A 21,461-nucleotide genomic window follows, 5' to 3' on the forward strand; every position below is an offset into this window, starting at 1 on the left:
AGTTGTTATAATAAAAGACTAAGAAATGCTTTGTTGCTGTCTTGGCTTTTAAAGTCGAATGGTGTTCTCTATCCGATTCCATAATTAAGCCTGACCAGGAATTGTTCTTCTTTTCCTAACATAGTCTAAGACTGATTCTTATTAAAATCTTGTTGAGTGAAAGTCATGTCTTAAAAGCAGAGTTACTGTATTACAGTACCTGTGGTTTAATAGCCAAGTATTGCCTCTAGTGACAGGAAAGGCAGGTCATGCCTTCTACTAGTACGCATGGCAGTCAAATACAGTAATGGTGGGGGTCAGGGAAATAAATGGAAGAAGAGACAAACCTGATGTTTTCTTCTGCTTTCCCTATCTTCACAGCCTTGTTCTAGACTTACTCTAGTACCTGGCCCTTTCTGAAGTAATGCATCCTGTATGCTTGACAAGCATGCTTTTGGTAAAGAGTGTTTTGGTTAGCCGGAGTTGATCATGTGCACCTCCCTGAGAAAAGGAAAATTAGAGTAATGGGAGTATTGTGTTGAGGCACAGTAAAAACACATATTTTACTGCTTGAAGATCACCTCAAAGACTTTGCTCTGTTAGGTGCTAATACCATCAAAGTCTAATCAGACAGTGGTCACTTACTTAACTGCCTTTTTCTTGGTATTAGTAAGTCAAGGTTGCTTTGCATTTTTGGGAAGAAGTGTGACCAGAAAATTAACACTCAGCCCAACAATGGGAAAATGAGCTCTGTCTGCTTTTTCTGGCAGATTCACTCCAGACTTCACATCTTCGTGGGTAATCCGGGAGCTTACACTGGTGACTGCTGCCGATTTGGAGTTCCACTTCACACTCAATGTAACTCTTCCACACCATCTGTTACCGCTATGTGCAGATGTGGTGCCAGGACCCAGCTGGGAAGAGTCTTTCTGGAGGCTCACTGTCCTCTTTGTAAGGTAATGCTTTTGGGGCCTCTGCAGTAGTTTAAAAGCAACCTGCCAGTGAAAGATCAGCAAGTACTTTGGCTTGTGTTAGATGTTTAGCTGTGACAGGCTGAACTTCTGCTGCATTTGTCTCACATGAGTCTTGTTGGTTGACTGTGACATCATGGGCATGATGCAATAACGCAGTTGCTGGTGATGAAGTTGTCAAGCATTTGTTGATTGCTTGTCCTGATAAACTTCTATGTTAAGACTTTAAAGAAAATGGGCTGGGATGGATATCCCTGCAGTAGAGATACACATGTAAGATACTAGCATCTGAATGTCATAAATAAAATCAAGTGAACTAGTAGGTCATCTTTAGGTATTTCTGAAAGATTGCTGTGAATTTCATTTACAAAATATAAGTCAGTCAAGTGAGGATCTGGTTTTCCTTCTAGGTCTTTATTCCTTTTTGTTAAAATATATTTGTTTGTTGTTAGCTTTTGCTAGACCCACTGTGTATCCTCATCTCCATGGGCTCGTGTTAGCTGACTCATTGCTTGCATGTGGTAAATTGCTTTGAAGAAGACTGTACTTTTGTACAGCTATTAAGAGTTCTGCTCCAGCACATGTTCTCTTCTTTGTCTTTCTTGCTAACCTTTCACATAGCGTAGGGTGAACTGAATATTGTGTGTGTCACAGGTGCTACTCAGTGCTTTTGTCACACCAGCTCTGAATTCCTGCAGTACTAACAAGCAGTAAATGTGACGGTCATGGTGATATAAACAGGGGCCAGTCCATACCTAACTGAGATCCTGATGCTCACAGTAGTTCTGCTTCCATTGTTTTTTTGACACTGAAAGTGTCAGTACAAATGAAGCAACAATAATGACCACGTTATAGTCTTCTAGACTATAGATATCTAGACAATGGAAGAAGGTTAAAGGGAACCAAAAAATTGGGAATTTCACTTTCTGTTTTCCTGCTGACAAAGTTTATGCTGCATGATTAAGAAGGTGGTTTGGTGAATTGCAGAGATTGTCCTTCTGATCACTTTATATCTGTATTGTATTATAAGTCTAATGGACTAGAAAGAAAGAGAGGGTATTTTGCAGCATGAGTTTTAGTTCAGAAATATGGTGCATTTTGTCTAGGAACTGAAAGAGACAGTGTTAAATAAATATCAAAACAATGACATAATTATCATGACTGAACAGAAGCCACTCAGAGGACCAATAAGTATTATACTGTGGTATATTGTCTGCGTCTGATTAACTGATCTTCAAGTCCTGGCTTTTTTAGAATGTTTTTTCTTCTCTGTAGATAATTTGTTTTTTGTGAAGCCCACAACTGAGTAATTTTATTGAGATAGTAACAAGCAAAGGTTACAAAAGGGAAAAAAGAGGAAAGTACTATTAAAATGTAGATATTTTAAACTATATTTTGAGTTTTCACATCTGTCTTCTTACTTAAAATTTACCCACCAAATATTTGAAAAGTACATCTTGTTGGAAGCTTTTTAACTTCTTTAACTGAATATTCCTGGAAATTGTAGACACCAATACCTGTTTCTTTGGCAGTCTGTCCCTACTTGGAGTGATTCTGATAGCCTTCCAGCAAGCCCAGTACATTCTAGCAGAGTTCATGAAATCAAGACAGCGATCAAACCCTAGTCCTTCACCGCAGCAGAACAGCAACTCCGTTGATGTAATCAGCTCTGATTCATACAAGTAAAAATCTTTCTTCCTTTCTTTCTTATAAATTGCCTTTTATTGTACTCTGTTTATTATGGAGTGATGCTTTCTGTCTCCCTGTATTTTTCTCTATCTGTTTGTATTTCAATTTTACTGTGGCCTGGTTGAGAGGCGAGAGCATTCCAAGCAGTCTCTTTCAGAGAGCTTTCAGTGTTGTGGTGTGTATTCATCTCCACAAAAGAGAAATGAAAGAACTTGAGGGTTTATTAATTGTGTGTGTTGTCAGTAGTACATGAGGTAAAAATTGTGTCATGGAAATAGAGGAAGCACCATGAACAGCTGCCATGGAAAGAATGGTAAAATACATTAATATCCTCATATCTAACCTTTTTAGATTGTCAGGTTCATAGTCACTGATGCATACACCTGTGTTTGAAGTCTGACCACATACTTTTAAGAGTTTCACTTAATTCCCACTGAAATCAGAAGATTGTTGGCTGCTGTCATGCAATTTCATGGCTTGTCAATGTCTGCCTTTCTTCTCTTACAAAACATCTTGTAAAACAGTTCATAATGGCTTCATAGATTAAAAAAACAACAAATAATTTCTTTTTCTTTCCAGAGGAAGCTGCAAAACATTTATGGATTCCTACAGTTCCTCAGATAAAGGTAAAGGGAAGGGCTTCCTGTCTGTAGGCTCTTCGTCCAGCCGAAGTCAGAATGCAGCTAAGAGGAGTCCTGCGACCTACAGCCACTCTCAGAAGAAACATAAATGTTCAATTTACTACAGTAAGCAGAAACCAAACACAGCAGCTAGCAGTGCCATTGCAGCTACTGATGAGAAACAAAATCAGATTGCAGAGACCCAAATCTCAGCACCAAAAGAGGACATATGCACTGATGTTGTCAGTGAGAACTGGGTAACTCTAAAATATGCAAATGGCATAAATGTTAACAAGAATTTAACTCGTCCAGAAAACTTTCTGGGTAAAGAAGAAAGTGCACTGAAAAATACACTTCTCATTAAAAATACTTCTTCAGAATGTGGTCTGAAGGAAGAAGATATTCAAACATGTATGTTTCCTAAGGAAACTAACCTTAAAAGTTCAGAAAGTCTAGTTGAGCTCAAAGAACAGGAGTTCTGTCCTGTGAAGATGTCCAAGAAGCTACCTGAAAGTCACTTGTCCAGAAATTCACCTCAGCAACAGCCAGAACTGCAAGAAATTTCTAGGAAACCTACTGGTAAGTATTTTTTCAGTCTCTGTCAGTTGAAATTACTGGGTGAAATCTTCTGCTGAGTTCACTGTAATCAGGATTTTGTTATTTGTGTGAGACAAGGAGATGTGGTGTGAGTGTGCTCACTGATTTATCTGTTCATGTTCCTAAGGAGCAGCTTGCATTCAAAGTTGTTTCAGAAATCATAAATTTGCTTTCATTTACAGAGCTAAAGCTTGTGCTGTAGCATTTCAGTGGTTAAAACAATTGATGTCACAGATCTGCTTATAAGAAACAAATTGCCCCTGACAGATATTTAGAAACATCCCAGTTTCAAATTTTTCAAGTGCAACAAATATCCAGTGCCTGATTTTTAGTCACCAAACATATGTGTTTAGTACTGGGTGTTCAGAACTCCTTTGATAAAGCCACCGAAAATAACAGAAGCTGGCATACATCAGAGTGTTGTGAATCATAGAATCATAGAATCAACCAGGTTGGAAGAGACCTCCAAGATCATCCAGTCCAATCTATCCCCCAGCCGTATCCAATCAACCTGACCACGGCACTAAGTGCCTCATCCAGTCTTTTCTTGAAGACCCCCAGGGACGGTGCCTCCATCATCTCCCTGGGCAGCCCATTCCAATGCCAATCACTCTCTGTGTGAAGAACTTCTTCCTAACATCCAGCCTATACCTACCCCGGCACAACTTGAGACTGTCCCCCCTTGTTCTATTGCTGATTACCTGGGAGAAGAGGCCACCCCCCACCTGGCTACAATGCCCCTTCAGGTAGTTGTAGACAGTAATAAGATCACCCCTGAGCCTCCTCTTCTCCAGGCTAAACAGGCCCAGTAGGAATTAGCAGATGAAGATTTCTCTTAGTTACTGTACAGCTCTATTTTGTAATCTTTTTTTTCTTGTTTGTTTAAATTGTGGAACTTCTGGAAAACCTTGCCTCTTAACTTCACAACTCAAAATTTTAGGAGCAGCTGGAGAGTGCATCCTCTGGAGCAAGGGCTCTAGATAGGCACTTGGCAAAGTCGTTGAACGCTGAGTACTGCCACTTCCTGTAGCTGTGGCAGAGTTTTAGTGAGTGAACCATCACAGAGGGATTTCATACTTAGAGAGTACTTGGAGATTATTTACGTGCTCCTACACAGCATTGTTGGTTATTCTTTCCTTTGAAATATGAAATTAAAGGTGGAGGGGGAATCAGTAATTATGTTTTAACTGTGTTTATGGGCACAGGAAAGTAACTTGGAATACAGGCTGTGGAAATCATGATTAAGCATGTGATACCTTCAGACTCTGAGATACTCACATGTTTGTGTGCTGGAGAACCACAGAGGAGCTGCCTCTGCCTGGTGTCTCTGGGATTTTCGTTCACATGGGCTCCTTTTGTAATCTTTGTGACTGCCTGCTCCAGAGGGAGGAGAGTAGCTGACTCAGAGCTGGGAAGATGTAGTTTGTGATAGATAGGAAATGATAAACACATTTGAGTGTGCCTTTCTCATTAAAGAAGATCACCAGTTCAGTGCAGTAAGAGGTGACATTTCTCATGCAGAGCATCTGAGATCTGGGTAGTGGATCACTGTGTCTGTAACTTGGATACCTGAGATAGTGGAAACTAGTCAGAGCTGAAGTTAATTCTGTCCTGTCCAGCACTGGCAGGGCCCACGTGGAAAACTATGACTTGAATGGGCAACTCATCTAGTTGTTAAGACACGTTTCCTGACGTTTTTTCATCTCTTGGAGTTTGTTACACAAGAATAATTGTTCTTCCTCACGAGACTCAAAGATAAGTTTTTAAAGTAGCACTCATCCTAAAGAAAGGATCACTTCCCCTTTCTTCATAGTCGGTGTAGAGGGTGCCGAATGGAGAAGCAAAGCACCAAGTAAAGACTGTCCTTATTTTGATCTCCTTTGAAGTCTCCTCTCCACCCAATATTTAGGCCAGTATTCTCTGGCTTCAAATTCTGCTTTACAAACCTGTGTCCTGAGACCTAAGTAGCTCAAATTTAGATGAGATGAGCAGGACCTGGGTAATTTATCAGTCTTCTCAGAGTGGTTGTGCCCACAAGCATGAGTCAATAAAGAGTTACTTCTTGCAGTTGCTGTAAGAATTTGTATGCAGCATTAGCTTTTCTGGTTTTGATATTTTCAGCATCAGTGGCCTGGAGGTTAGTCTCCCTGCATTTAGGAAAGCACTACAAATCTGTTATTGAAGAAAGGTAGAAAATAATATGGTTAAGACTGGGATTTCATTCTCTTCCAAGCAAACTGATGATACTTTTTAATTGTAGGGAATAGCCAGCAAGTGCCTCTCAGGAATGAAACAGAAAACTGTGACTCTCTAAAAAAGCAGATCAACCTCAAGCCTTCCACAGAGAAAAAAGTCAATAAAGGACCTAAGGAAGAGACTCCATGCTGCACAAAGGAGGAGATTAATTCTTCTGAGGTTTGTATTGTGATCTTTCTGCTTTTCAAATCTAAAATTACACTTTTGTTGTGTATATGTATACGCATAGAGCTGTGTACATCTCTGTAGATTCTATTACCTGTAACCATAGATCTGAAACAGTGTGAATCAGGTGAATGAGGAAGTGTGCAGTTATGCTGTCCCACGTGCATTGTGTATTAATGCTGCTTTATAGCATGACGTGTTGTGGTATCATCTGTATCACAACCAGAGATACTCTTCCCTACTGTCAGCTGGCACAAGCAGGCTGGAATCTAATGCCAGCTGTCAGCCACAGTAATGATGTGGGAACATACTTTGGGAATGGGGGGAGGGTGTGTCCTAGATGAGCATATCAGGCTTCCTTCGCAGACAGTTTGGAAGCTGATGAGAAGGATTATTCTTCATCCCTGTTTCTGAGCACAGTAAACAGAGCTGTACCTTCATGGCAGACAGTATAAAACACTTGAAGAGTTTCATCTGGTAATTGGTAAGCCCAAGAATTTGGATTAGGTTTGTTTCCTGTCTATCTGATGAGAATCCCATGGCTAAAAGGTGTGAGAAGGAATTGCTTAATGTACTTGAGGAATATGTATCAGAAAAGGCAGCCAGTCCTGTTTTAGGAAATGTTGTTACAAGCTTCTTTCCATGTGTGGCTGATGGTGCTCAGTTTGCTAATATTTGTTGGTTAACTTACCCCATAATTTCCTCAGTTGTAATTCAAGTGAACACCTCCCCCACCCCCAGCTGCTGAGGAAAAGGAGGATTTATGGTTGTTGAACTTGCACACAAACTGATCATAAATCTGGCAGATGTTTTTTGGGTTTAGCACATTGGGAATTTTAATGACTACTTTCCTTTTTCTTCCCCTATTATTTTTTTATTTCTCTGAAGTCAGATGCTGTGAGGGGGGAAATGCTAACACTGGGAATTCAAAAATTGCTTTCTCATCAGCAGTTGTTGTCTTGAAGGACAGAGTCTTGGAAAGCTGTTCAAATTGATGGTGCTGGAAAGAGGATGTGCTGTGGAAAGGCACTAAATCATTAATAACTATACATCTGGGTCAGGGTTTTTTGTTCAGAGAAATTTAGCTAGAAGAATCCAGTGGAGTTCGTTTACTTCATTTTATAATGTATTGTATTGTTTCAACTCCTGTTTTTACCTTTAGCAAGAAGATGTGTACAGAAAGAAGAAGCCTCAGGAGAAGAAGGAAGGAAATTTACCAAATATGAATTGGAATAGAAATAGAACAACTAGAAAAAATAAAAAGAAGAATGTTAATATATCTACAAGGTAGGTATTGCCTCACCAAAGCGTGAAGAAATCCAGAGCTGCTGTAATGTTTCTGCAGGTTTTGCATAGTATATTAGGCAGAATTGCTTTATCTGTTTTTAGATACTGAATCCTTGCCTGAACCTTTCTTTTTAAGAATATGCAGTACTAAGTATCACTAGGAGAAAAAAAAAAAACAAGGTAAATTTTTCCATTTGTAGTTCTGCATATACACAGACTCACCCCATTCTGCACTGTAGTGGTTGCTCTCAGTTGCAGTCTGAAATTTGCCATCTCTGAAGTTTGGATCATGAGCTTCCTTCCCATCGTGATTTTATGGCTAAAATCCATGGTGTATTCTCTTCAGAGGAAAAAGGAAAACAAAATTACTGAAGCAGTTCCACCTTCAGGAGAATCATCTGCAACACTGAGTAACTGAGGGAGTGTTGTCTTCTAGTAGTTTTGGAAGAGAAAAATAAAGATGTAGGCAGTAGTTTATGGTTTTTTCTCCAATGATTAAAAAGCTTAGAGCAAGATTAGGGTCAAAAGAATATTGAGAGCACTTTTTGAGACTCCTTTTTTTTTTTCTTCCCATCCTGAGGTTGGTGTAAATGCAATTCTGAAGTCAGCTGTAGACTACTTCTGATTTTTTAATATATATGTAGAATGTTTGGATTCTTATTAAAAAATAACAGTTAGAAATGCTCGTGGGCAGAAAATCCTTCTTCTTGCCATCCCCCAGCCCTTTGACTTAAGGTTATGATCCTACAAAGACTTTACAAACTAAGTTTTTATTGTGAGGTCAATGGACTTAACCAAGGAGGTTTTAAATCTGTAGGGGCTGTGAGCAAATTGCTCTTCATGATGTGGGAAGTCAGCCCATGTGTAAATCTTTGCAGGATGCACATCTTTGTACATAGGAAAAAATGGAAGTAAAATACTGTAATTTGATGCAACCATTTCCTTCCTATAGAAACTTGACAACTGGATTTTACTAATTTCCTATTAATACTCTCTGATTAAAATACTGGATCCAGATAGTTCAGTTTTAGTAGCAAAAACTCAAGACCACTTCAGATTTGCTCTAGTGATAATTGGCACTTAGTGCCATGGTCTAGTTGACTGGATAGGGCTGGGTGCTAGGTTGGACTGGATGATCTTGGAGGTCTCTTCCAACCTGGTTGATTCTATGATTCTATGCTATGTGAAATAGACATAAGGCACATTTTTCTAAGTATGTGCATCTTCATACAGTGCTAGACTGTGCTTATCACTTCTCTCTTCTGCATGTGCATTAGAGAGTGGAGTTGAACACACACACTTTGTTTTGCTTCTCCACCTGAGCAGCGGGAGGCTCCTGTGGTGGGATGGTGCACTTTGGGAAAAGGTTTTTAGTTTTTGGTAAAGTTAGGGAATAAGACCCCTAAACCTCTTCTTTTACCCTGCATTCTGCCTCAATAGTTGTGTGAGTTTAAGTGTTTAGTGCCTGGAAAGGAAAAATGCAGATGAAATGTGACCTACAAAGATGTTTCTCTGGGTGTGGTTGTACTAGGGTCCCTGAGCAAAGTGAGCTGAAGCATATATGCAGTGAATTTGAAAGGCCGGATCTAAGAGCAAACATTGGAATAAGAGCCTGGTGTCCTCAGGTTAACGGTGAGAACTGTAAAGCAGACCAGAAAGCTGGGACCTTGTCCATACAGGGAGATACAGGTATGCAATCTTAATTATTTTAAACAGGGGAAGAAATGTGGGGTGGTAGAACTCTATTTCTTTCTTGAGGAACTTGCCCTGGAGGTGTTCAAGAAAATACTGGGTAAAGCATTTAGTGCCGTGGTCTAGTTGACTGGATAGAGCTGGGTGCTAGGTTGGACTGGATGATCTTGGAGGTCTCTTCCAACCTGGTTGGTTCTATGATTTTTCACCCTTTCAAGCTGTGACAGGCTGGCACGATGAAGTGCCTGAAATAATACCCACTCACTTCTGAAGGGCTCTGTGTGCTTTCTCTGTGGGGTTGATTTGTGATACAAATGACCAGACAACTCAGTCTGAAGCCATAATCCATCAGTCCTGAGTGAAGGACTGGCAGTCTGCTTTTGTGTTCCAATTCCAACTGGTGCTAGCTAAAGCAGAGTACTGCAGAGGCCACCATTAGAATAGATAGGTCATTTTTCAAACACCACTAGATCGGTTTCCTGCCTCTTGCTTTTTCATTGGTATTTTAATCAACTCCTTTTCCCTGGCTTTTGAGAAGAGGAGGGTTGAAGAAAGTATCAATATTTGTTTTCCTTTGCCTCCCTGACCTGATAGTGAGAATGGAGAATCTAGCACTCATATGAGTTCATTACTTGCAGCATTTGTCACTTGCTTTCAGTATGTATGTTCCCATAGCCAGGGTACATTTCATGTTTGACATACTGACTTCATATTTCAAAGAGCAGAATAGGATTCCTGTTTCAGACTTACTGCCTCCAATTGCACTGTATCCTCACTTGCATTTGTTATGCTGGGAATATCATGTAGATGGTAAGCCCCTTATATTAGAGGCTGGTGTGTTTATCCTGAGGCTATCAATAAATACTATTTTCTGTCCAATCATCAGTAGATCCAGAGAATTCATGGAAGTTCAGAGTTCAGTTGACTTTCCACTGAATCCTCAGCTGAAAGATGTTTTGTGTTGGGGATTTTGTTGTTTTTTATTATTGTTTTTTCAACGTCTTTAGAAAGCTTTTATCAACGGTCCAAAAAGAAGTGTTTGGAGAAGTTTTGTTCTGATTCAAGCTCAGATTGTGGAAGTTCATCTGGAAGTGTTCGTGCCAGTCGTGGGAGCTGGGGAAGCTGGAGCAGTACCAGCAGTTCAGATGGAGATAAAAAGCCCATGATTACTGCCAGGCATTTTCTTCCATCCAGTAAGTTCTGCAGCTATCACCTCTGCACAGTAGCGAGCAGAGTTTCAGCCTGCCTTCCAAATGGAAAAAGCTACCATGGCATGGGGCACATAACTTGCCTTCTATAGAGCACCTCTCAGAAACACGAGGACAGATTTAAATGACTTAGTACTTGGGAAAAAAATTAAACAAAAAGCCCTGACCAACCCACAGGTGTTCTGGAGATGGAGATGAGCTGTCAGGCTACAGAGAAAGTGTCAGGCTCCTCACTGAGGAAACTGCACGATTAATTTTCATGGAAAGGTGGAAAAATGGAGAGTCACTAGTGAAAGCAATTTCTGCCTTTGAGTTTATGTTCCATCACATTATTCTCATTAAAAAATTGAAGCTATTTAACGAGTCCACAAATGAGGAATGCATAGGAGCAGTTCATATCCGAGAACACTGGACCTGGGTAGCGGTATTTGAGACATGAGTAGCTAAGACCTGAGCCACTTGACTGGTGTGAGAAATGGGAACTGTGATTCATTAATGCAGGTTTTTAAAATGTCATTAAATTAGTTGAAAGCCTAAATGCTGTCACTGCCATCACTGTCCAAACTGACATAACCCTAGAAGTAAACTTTAAAGACAGTGCCAAGGTGACCCAAGTAACCTCAGGCTTGAGTACCCCAAAGAAGCTGTTTTGCATAATGGATATACTTCCATGCATATTTCTCTGTGTAATCTAATCATACCTTACCAAAAGATAATGTGGTGTATCTGAACCTGCAATCTAACAGAAAACAAATTGTATGTACATGACTTTTCTGCTTGTTCTAATTATAATATCTCTTACAAAAAAAAGTAATTTCAAATTCAGAATGAATTTGATAGTAACAAGGAACTTCTCCATTAAGAGTGTAGTCATCCCTTTTAAGTTATGAAATACACTTAGGACCATGTAGACTTAGCACCCTTGGAAATGAATGCAGTTAATGGTATTCCAGTCTGAGAGAAAACACCACTGATCATTCTGTTTGTGTGTATGCATATTCTGTGCAAGCTTCTTTTTTTAGGATCTTTTGATTTTCACAGCCATTCTTTTCTTTAGGAGAGAATATTTCACAAAATGATTTTCCATCTGAAACTCCTATCACTTTAAATCTGTCTCATAACATCTGCAATACCAGGTAAAAATTTTGAATCTACACCTGTAAGACATTAAAGAAACAACACCAACCTCAGTTTGATAAATCATACCTACCTGTTGTCTTGGTTTTGAGATCATCTAATTGTACTTACTCGTTGGAAGAAGGATCTTTTTCAGTACATGAGAAAATATATGCAAAATGGATTATACTGGGGAAATATGGCAGACAATTCCAAATGTAAAATGAAACTGGGGAAAAAAGGAAATTGTTTTTCCCCCTTCTCATTTTTTACAGATCTCCCCAACTTACTACATTTCCATTATGACTTAGTTATAGTGAAGTAGTAATAGTTTAAAATAGCAGTGTGGAAGCGACACTTGTGAGTTGATGTTGTTCTTTTAATGTTGTTCTCTTAATCTCCTAGGATATACAGCACGAAAATTGATTCCCCCTTCCCCACATTCTTTTCTACCTCTGTACTGTGATAGAGATAGCATCTCAAATTTCTATTGCTACCAGTCCTCATTTCACTTCTCATTCATGACTTTCTGTTTTCACTAGCAGAAGTAATTTAATCCTTTTCCTGTGGTATTCTGGTGCTTGAAAATGTTCCCTTTCCATTCATTTTGACTGTTTTATTTGCTGGAATTCAATGAGTATGAAATTGATGTTCATGTGTGCCTATGTGTCTTCAATGAACACAAAAGTAAACCTGTCTGAAAGTTGTGGGAGCACTGAAACATTATGAGAGATCCTGCTCATCTTCATGGGCCATAGCTTCTTTTCCAATTTTACAGAAGAGCTGTTGAATGAATCTGCAGTGGGTTGATAGTTGAATAATAGAGGTGGAGTAATTAAAGGTGTTATTAAGTCTAATCATTTTGCATTTAGTTTGCTTTTAATTGGGGAAAAAAAAAAGCTTTAAGGAATTGGCAGAGGTTAATTCAAAATAAGAAAATTCAAGGAAGAGTGGGAAAGCAATAGTAATCATAGTGTTCACTGTAATATTTTTTACATCTCTGTAAATTTCCTTTGCATGCTTTGGATTATGAAACATAAACGTGTCTAGACTTAAGAAATTAAATTCTCTTTTCATTCAGCAGAGACATGAACAGCATCCCCCAATATCCTGAAACGTTGTGTCCCACTTTCACTGATCTAGCTGCAGATCCTGACAAAAGTAAAGGTCAGTTACATTATTAACAGCTGAATCTTTCTTTACACACTTTATCAGGCAGTTTCAGTAATGTACTTAAACACTTTTACACACAAGATTTATAGGCCTGATTCACTTCTAGGCAAGTTAGCAAAATGAAAACTTATATCCTTGTCACTTTTTCTTCTGTGTGAAGACAGCGTGTAGTTTTCAACTCACATTTCAGATATCCTTTGTCTTTCCTCTTCTTCTTTTGCTGAGGTTTATGTACAAAAGTGATGTGGTTGGGAGGTCAGGAGCGTAGGTTGCTGTGTTGAAATGAAGCTTGGTGTCAAATCAGACGTGACCGTTTTTCCCTCTGAATTTCCACAATCGGGACTTTACCTTTGAAAGCAATGCTGAAAGAGGTTGGGTTATGGAAGATGTTGAGTTTTCATTGTTTACATCTCAAAGGGAAGTAACGCTAATTTGTTGAGTGGGATTCGTAGAAGGTGAGGTGTAGTTTGAAAGCTGGTTAGGACACGTGGTTCTTTGGGCAGCTGAGCTATCTGTCCCCCTTTTGGCTGTCCCTTCTGCTCTAGGCATAACATGTGTCTGGTAGGATGCAAATGCCGGTTAAATGCCTTCCATGGTAACAGCATCGGTGATATTTCTCACGTACATAATGGAATAGAGCTAACTTTGCAACCATTGTCTCTGCTAGTTTGGAATTTTTCAGCTGCCTGTTTCTCACAGTCGATAGGAACCAAATATCTTGTGGGCAGTCGGGCACTCGGTCTATAGCGAGCAGCACAATGAATATCTGCCCTGTGAGCTAAATACTGCCCTAGCGAGTTCATCTGTTGTTTGGCCAGGAGAGGCTCTTAACAGCCCAGTTCCTGCTGCATTCGTGCAGCTGGCCTTCAGAAGTGGTTTCTGACTGATGGGTGGCAATTAGCTGGAGGCCAGTGGAAATCCACCTCCCCGCTCTCTGTCCCGCTACGAGGCAGAGTGCAGCCTTGGTGTTGGTGGCTCCTGACTTAAAGATTCTCTGTAAGGATTCCATGCCCTGTTTCGTTGAATTTCAGCTTCTTGGTCCAAGACTTCTTACATGTGTTTCTATAACAAGTAGAAATGTCAAGGTTTGTGTGAAAATAGATTGGCTAGTAATTCTGGGTTTTTTTTTGTCTAGCATGCAGTCTGTTTTGTGGATATGAGTATAAAGTGTCATTGTGATATTCTGAGTTCATGGAGTGTCCCCTGCTCTTCTGCATTTCACTTCCTGTTCCCTTTTTAGGTCTTTACCCAACAGGAGAATTGTGGCCTGCCCAACCAGTTTGCGTGACAAGCAGTTTAAACTACAACCTTGAGAATAATATACCCTGCATGATCCAAGAAACTCCCTCTGTCCACAACAGGTAAGTTATGTTTTATGTAAACAGGATGGATAACACTTTTTCCTAAGTTTTGCTGACAGTGCTCTCTGTGCCCTCACCTCCAGGTCATTGATGAATATATTGAATCTCAGTACCAACCCTTGAGGGACCCCACTAGATACAGGCCTCCAGCTAGGCTCTGTTCCACCAAGCACAGCTTTCTTCTTTCCTCCAAGCAGTTCACAATCCACCTTGCTACCACTACATCCAGACCATACTGCCTCAGTGTTTAACTTCAAGGATGCTGTGGGAGATGGCATCAGATGCTTTCCTGAGATCAAGTTAAACCACATCCACTGCACTACCATCATCTATCCTTCTATTTCAAATCACACATTACCCACTTAGGTGTTGCAGGACTCTGATAGCTGTCATTACAAGTTGCTCATCCTGCCAAAGGAGAAAAAAAAGCTCAGTGAGGAAGTTATGATTATGTATTGGCACAGAGTAAATACTGCCAGAAGCAGCAAGCAGAATGTGAAGAGCCTCATCATCAGCTACAGACATTTTGCATTCAACAGCTTTGTAGTAAATAACTTTTAAGAACCGTTTTCAGAAATGCTGTGAGTTATTTCTGACAGCAGCTTTTGCTTTTTCTTGGGACAGCTTCATTGACTGGAATGCAGCTTGTGACAGCCAGTTTTCCAACATGTATTGTCCAGTAGAGATGAATGAGTATGGTGCTTTCCCAGAAGGTAGGATGAAATAAAGCTTATGAATTATCACTCAGCATGTTTTTTTCTCCTACCTTTTGTAGAACAAAAGGCTGAACTTGTCTATAAACATCTGGACATTCATTGCTTAAGTGGACTTTACCGGTTCCAGCTGACTGGGTGCTCTGTAGTAATAAACAATGTCTGCATGTGGTGGATGAGAAGATTAATCTTCATATGGTGTTATTAAGCTTGAAATGTCAGTATACAAGACTCTGACAGGGAGTAGAAATGCTTGTGACCACAGTATTACACAAATCTCTTTGCACAATTTTCTTTGTTTCCCTTCTGGCAGACTTCTGCCTTCCAGTGTGTGAAACAGAATGCCTCTTGTGACCAATTACCTTTCCAGGCTAGAGTTTCTTGGCTCAGAAAGCACACTGGCAGCAACCTAGAATTCTTTAGCATTACCTAAGCAATAATTAAAGGTCAGGCTACAGTATCACAGGCAGCACTGTGATCCCTTGGGTGCTTAGAGCTGAGGTGTGTTGGCAGTGGAGCCTGGGCAGGCTCTGCCATGCACGTTCCGTGACTAATAAAGAGTGGTTTCCAGTAGAGAGATTGCCAACTCTTTATGCTGTCCTCCTGATAGCAGTTTTTTAGTGGGTCCCTAATACAGAGTGGTAGTCTCGTTAACAAAAGTATTTATGCTTTGCTGCCCTGAAGCTGCTTGAAGTCACTGAAGCCTCAGGTCAGTTCCAGCCTGGTTCACTTCGGAAAGATTCAATGCTCCTGCATAGAAGTGTCAGTACTGTTCCTCTTGCAAATACCTTGTTTTGTCTTACTCCTTTTATGAACTGCAGAAAACATGAACTACCCCAGTGGTTTCCCTGGTACTGCGGCAGTGCAGAATACAGCCTTCATTGACCAGAACTGTCCCTCCACCTGGAATGCACCTCCCAACATGCCACCTACCTGGGAGCCTGCCAGTTATGTCAACTCCACTGTAAGTGTTATCACTGAAGGCCACTGCCTTTGTGTGCTTCTTCAAAACCTTCCCAGTACATTCCTGTCTTTCCTCTACCAGTTGCTCTGGATTAGTTCTTCATGAATCCTTTAAGTAACCTGATGTACCTGTTTGATGCTGACATTGGTGGCCTGGCTTTTTCCTAGCTGCTGATAGATGTTGTTACTGGACCTTGTCTGGGACATCCTAAAACAGATCCTTTTGCCTAAAAAAATGACTAAAATAATCTCACATATGGAAAACCATTTTGGTTGTAGGTAGTCTGCTGAGACTCTTTCCTATCAAAATCAGCCTTTCCAGATGAGAGTGAAGCACAAAAAATACTGACACCAAACCCCAAAGAGATTTGGAAATTGTAGAGCTTAATGGACAGCTGCTCTCAGTGACTTTGACAGGGTTTTTTTCCCCAGGAAACCAAGTGATTTAAGCTGGAACTGTGCAGGTTTCTCAGTGCTGACTTGACCTCTTACACTCCAGACTAGCTGTGTTTATGTCATACCATAGTGCAGTGTAGTGACTTCAGTTCGAGGTGCTCTCTACCTGTAACCACTTTCTCATCTGCTCAGAGTTCAAAATCTTTTACTTTGGAATTTATTTCTTTTTATTGACAGTAGGCTTATTTAGAAGAAAACTAACCAAATAAAGCAAGAAACATTGCCTAGTACAAAAGTGGAAATTCTGCTGTGTTACAAACTGGCAAAACTGGCAGAAGACCATTTGCTAAAATCAGTGTGGCTTTATTTCATATCTTATTCAGGAATGCCAGGAAACACAGAAGGCAGGGATTGGAAACTTCATTAGATAATTCAGTTCATTTCCCTGGTGAGCTTCACCCCACAACACATTTCAGTGTTTCATTCACTTCAAAAGTCCCAAGACTTCCATGACCCTCTCCAAGAGACTTCCTCACAGACTAATATATCTTGCCCTCCAGGAGGTTCTTTATAAGCTTTCAAAGCTTTCTAACTAAATTCCCTAGTTCCCCATTTTAGTACCAACATGTACTGAAAGTAGTGAAAAAAGTGACTTTTTCTTGTAATTTCTCAGGTGTCCTCCTCTTTTAATTTTAACTTTGGTGTGTGTGACTTCCATTTCTACCTTACTTAAGAGCCTGACCAGACCTGAATATTGTATTCCTGTCACGGTAATGTTGATGCCATGCAGGGAGGAGCTCACATGGCTTTGTTTAGCAGGGTTATCTTTGCACATACACACTTAAGGCTGCTGTAGTATTTTCAGCAACCATATTCCTTTATTAACTTGTGTGTATTTTTCTACTGATGTGTTTGCTAAGTTGTCTGCATAAATGCTGTTTCCTTCCATTTAGTACTAGATCTCCACATTTTCTTCCGCAAGTGGTTTTGCAGTTTTCCATACTGATTTTATCTTGCCCTGCAGCCCTACCTCTCAAGCACCCGAAGCTTGTCTCCAATGTCTGGACTTTTCGGTTCCATCTGGGCACCTCAGAGTGATGTTTATGAAAGCTGCTGCCCCATCAGTGCCACGACACAACACTCGACCCACGTGGAGAACCAGGCAGTTATGTGTAAGCAGGAATACTATCCGAGGTTTAACCCCTTCCGTGCCTACATGAACTTGGACATATGGACTACAGCAGCCAATCGAAATGCAACTTTCCCCCTCTCGAGGGACTCGGGTTACTGTGGAAATGTGTGAAAGGAATTTGTTTTGAAAATGTGAATAAAGATGCTTGCAATTTTGATTACTAGAGTAAGCTGGTTGTTGAATAGATTACAATGTTGGTGGATATTTTGGCACTTTTATATTGAAAATAAATTTTTTTACTGAAGTCTGAGCATTCAGTGCATTTAAAGAGCACAGTATAGTAGGGTGCTGTTACTGTCAGGTGAAGGCTGCAGGTTTAAAACTTGTCTTGTTTTGGAGAGTAAAGACAGTATTAGGTTCTTAAAAGCATCTGTGGACCTGTACTCTGTGTGTTGCTTCTCAAGTTCTGTGGTGTAAACTTGGAGTGGTGTACCATCTTTGTAGGTGCAAATTTAACACCTGTAAGCAGGCACATCTGGTTGTGGGTGAGTGGAGTGTGCCTCACCCAAAAGAGAGAAGCAGCAGTAAGTTTTACTGAGGTAAATGATTTCTCAGTGTTCAATAAGTTCAACTGAGTTCAGCATACAAAGGAAAATTGAGTTGGAATCAGATTAGTGGTTCAGGCAGAGGCTGGAGACATGAAGGGTAAGGAAGACCCTCCCACCGAGTCACAATGCTCAGAGTGGATCCCCTTGCTTTATAAACTGATGGCACTTAAATGCAGCCAGGTCCAGTCTTAATGTCAGACATGGACACGGGTTTATGTCTAAGGGAATTATTTATACTAAGTTTATAAAAACTAATATCAAACAGGCACAGGGATTAGTAATGTCACCTTAGTATTAATTCAGCATGCTATCAGTCACTTACCAAGGGTCTGCTCTGAGTAAGGCATCTCTCCAGCTTGGGCAAGGGAGCATCTCTTAGTAAGGGATCTCACATCTTGAGGAGCATCCCTGCTCAAAGAGAAAGTCATCTGCTGTGCAGTCCAGCCACCATTTTGGGAGAGTTCAGATTGGGTACATTGTGATGGTAGTATTCATAGAGTGATTGTCTGCTGATCAGTAGTATAGGCAAGATAGTTGTCTTAATTTCAGCTCTGGTATCTTGGTCTTTATTTTGGTTATCTTGCATTTTGGGGCTTTGAAACTACTTTCTGAAATATTTTTTTCCAAGGCACCTTCACTTCTTTGTATGCAAGCCAGGAGGTTTCCAGCTCTCAGGTTCACCACAGGACATAAGGCCTGTTGCTCTTTAGGCTGAACCAAACTACAGCTAGTGTTTAAGTGCACCCATCACACATCTGTACCAAACAGTAATAGGGGACCTACCTATTGATGCCAGTGAGAGCTTTTCCAAGTAGTGGCACTTCTACTGCTGATGTCATTTGTGGCCTTAAATTTCTGGCAATAGAGAAAAGACTGAGTTGTGGCTTGTTTATCTGGCTAAAAAAATGCAAGTTGTCACTTGGATGATGCTATGCTTGTGCAGTGTGAGTGGGCACTTATTTAAGGAGCTTCTTTTGTGAGTGAGTCCTGATGTATTGTGTTTATATTTGTAGCTTTCATGTTGCAATAGCAGTTTTGTAATTGCTGTTTAAAATGACAGAGCTTGAACTGGAACAAGTATTTCTTTGAGAGTAGAGTTCACATCACTCTCCAAAACAGAACAGCTTTGTCTTATGGGACACTTTCTCACTCCTTGGAGTGAGAAAGGCAACCAGGGAAATGCTGCCATCTGTGTCAGAGCTGAATCCACCGTTCAAGCTGTCCCTGCTGACCATTCCTGTAGAGCATTTCCTTTTGGCATGGCAGAGCATGTCTGGGCATCAGCATTTTCAGGCATCAAAAAAAAGAAGGCCTCTCTTAAATTCAGAGATGTCCTCCACAAGGGGGCTTGTTAAGCCTGGAGAAGGAGACAACATCTGTGGAGCCTTACATAGCTGCTTGAAGGAGAGCCATAAAGATGGTAGAACCAAAGCCTGTGTAACGCTTTGGTTACTACTGCCATTTGCAGTAATGCTTCAGGCGTTACTGCAAATGGCAGTCACAAGTTGCAGCGTGGGAGGCTCAAGTTGGAAAATGAGGGAGTTGCCTTGGAGGGTGGTGCTGCAGGGGAGCAGGTTCACTTAAGGAGTGACCTCTGTGCTTGGAGGTGTTCATGATTCAGCCACATGTGACCTGTTCTAGGGGTGGTGGCAGTCCTGTGTCTTACGGGAAGTCAGACTACAGACCACCAGAGTCCAGCCACCATTTGAACGATTCTGTGAACTTGACCAAGTTCCACACTTCATGCTACTAAATGCCCTTTGAACACAGGCTGAGTGGAAAGCAAGAACTGTTTGACAGGGATATGTTAGAGGCATTCCATGTTTATTTGTATTTGAAGGCAAAGCAGAAAAGGCATTGTGGAATAGGTGACAGCCTGTGTTCCTGCCCTGCCAGTCTCACTGCATTGCTAACCTATCAGATCAGCTCTGCTGACTTACTGGTTTCAGCCAGAAATGCCATCCCAGGTCTTGAAATATTTCACCAGAAACAGCAGATGTCTGCAGAAAGCATGCTTTCAGTAAATGAACACTTCTGGGAAGAAAGCTCTCTGGAAAGCCAACCTCTAGATCACACTTTCCCATGCAGCTGGGTTAGCTTAAGGAGGTAACAGCTAGGTGGGATAGTAAAAAAATGCTATATTTACCTGCCTTAACTGCTCTACGTGGAAGGTGTTCTTACACTTTCCTTTGGTTTAGATGTCAGAAAAATGGGTTCATCACTGAATCCTTTTACTGGCTTGATCAGGAGCTAGAACCTGGACTCTGGCTGCTTTCCATGATGCATTGTGTTGGGCAGGAATATGTTTTACTCTGGAGTTTAATCACAATTGCTTGTTTTTCTGAAGGAAAGTTCATGTATTTGTATGAAGTTTGATACTCCTGGAATCAGCACTGAGCTGTGAGTAGTACTCATAACCACTGACATACTTCCTGTGCACTCCTTGCCTATGGCAAGAGACTTCAGGAGCAATAAAGTGCAAGTACAAACACAATAGATATGGAGGGAAAAAACAAAGAAGAGATTATTTGGTTTGAAATATAAGTAAGTTCTTTACAAGAACGTTATCCAGGCAATATTGCAGGTCTAAAATTCGATGGACATGCCAAAGTGTAGGAGAGAAGAGAGGACTTACTTACATAAGCTGTGCTCATCTTATCTGCCTACTCTGCTAATTCTGTTCATTGTTTAAAGAAGGTCCGTACTTTCTGTGCACTGAAGTGAAGCTTCAATTACGAGTGTGAGTAGATGCAGCAAACTTGCATGTGCAACAAACAACACCTCAGAGGGTTCTGACTTGTACTGAGTCCCCGTTGTAAGTAATGTGCATGTTCTAGACCAAGTAGATCACTGAAAAAGAGAAAGAAAAACAACAAACAAGCAGAGTTCAAGCAGAGAAAAAAACCAGCAGCAACAACGGAACCCCAAACTGAAAAAAAACCACCACAAAACAAAGTCAGAAAAGCGTGGAAAAGAAGACCTGTGAAAAAGTTGGACAGAATCGTTGAAGTGCCAGCAAGTGGCGAGGGAAATGAGCTGCAAATGACTTGAGAAATATTGCTAAGAAAGAAAACAATCACTCTCTTTAATCAAACCAGAACAGATCAGAAGTAATTCCCCAGGGAGCTGTGTAGTATTAGGCGAAGTATTTCATACAAGTTTTCATAACAATAACTAAGGAATGTAACAAGCTCATTAAGGTTACCAGAAATAATTGCTGCCATCAGGAGACATCTGTAGCTTAATTAGCGGTCCGCTGAATACAGATGGGTTTGGGCTCAGTTAAAAATCTTTCCTCCTGCGGTATAGGGGAAGGTAAAATAAATAATTCCGCGGTAAATTTCTTTGTAACAAAATGGTTATAATCATGGAGTGAAACTAGAGAGGTTGTTCTAAAGACATTTAATTGTCATGACTAAAGTAATTACTATTTTTTTGCTTGGTACCAGAAATTCCTTGTAGGATGATCAGAGGTGTCACTGCTCAGCCTGGAACTGGTACCACTTTTCTTTTTTTCCCCTTCTCCTCCTGCTTT

The 21,461-nt window shown here is 40.6% G+C and overlaps 1 protein-coding gene across 3 annotated transcripts in view; it reads left to right on the forward strand.

Moving 5' to 3' along the window:
- TMEM131L (transmembrane 131 like) overlaps positions 1 to 17,622 on the forward strand; it is an 82,617-nt gene extending 64,995 nt beyond the window's left edge. For 2 of the 3 annotated variants that reach the window (XM_064148683.1, XM_064148684.1), the window contains exons 23-35: positions 750 to 935; positions 2,483 to 2,632; positions 3,219 to 3,838; positions 6,117 to 6,271; positions 7,440 to 7,564; positions 9,096 to 9,253; positions 10,264 to 10,449; positions 11,522 to 11,600; positions 12,662 to 12,747; positions 13,994 to 14,114; positions 14,739 to 14,827; positions 15,649 to 15,791; positions 17,211 to 17,622. In XM_064148683.1, the coding sequence (XP_064004753.1) occupies positions 750 to 935; positions 2,483 to 2,632; positions 3,219 to 3,838; positions 6,117 to 6,271; positions 7,440 to 7,564; positions 9,096 to 9,253; positions 10,264 to 10,449; positions 11,522 to 11,600; positions 12,662 to 12,747; positions 13,994 to 14,114; positions 14,739 to 14,827; positions 15,649 to 15,791; positions 17,211 to 17,489 (2,377 nt within the window). In that variant the 3' untranslated portion in view covers positions 17,490 to 17,622. The remainder of the gene's footprint in view (positions 1 to 749; positions 936 to 2,482; positions 2,633 to 3,218; positions 3,839 to 6,116; positions 6,272 to 7,439; positions 7,565 to 9,095; positions 9,254 to 10,263; positions 10,450 to 11,521; positions 11,601 to 12,661; positions 12,748 to 13,993; positions 14,115 to 14,738; positions 14,828 to 15,648; positions 15,792 to 17,210) is intronic. The other variant, XM_064148685.1, reaches the window with a different exon arrangement.
- The last annotated feature ends 3,839 nt before the right edge of the window (positions 17,623 to 21,461 follow it).

The sequence above is a fragment of the Pogoniulus pusillus genome, chromosome 9 (assembly GCF_015220805.1).
Source record: "Pogoniulus pusillus isolate bPogPus1 chromosome 9, bPogPus1.pri, whole genome shotgun sequence".
Taxonomy (NCBI): Eukaryota; Metazoa; Chordata; class Aves; order Piciformes; family Lybiidae; genus Pogoniulus; species Pogoniulus pusillus.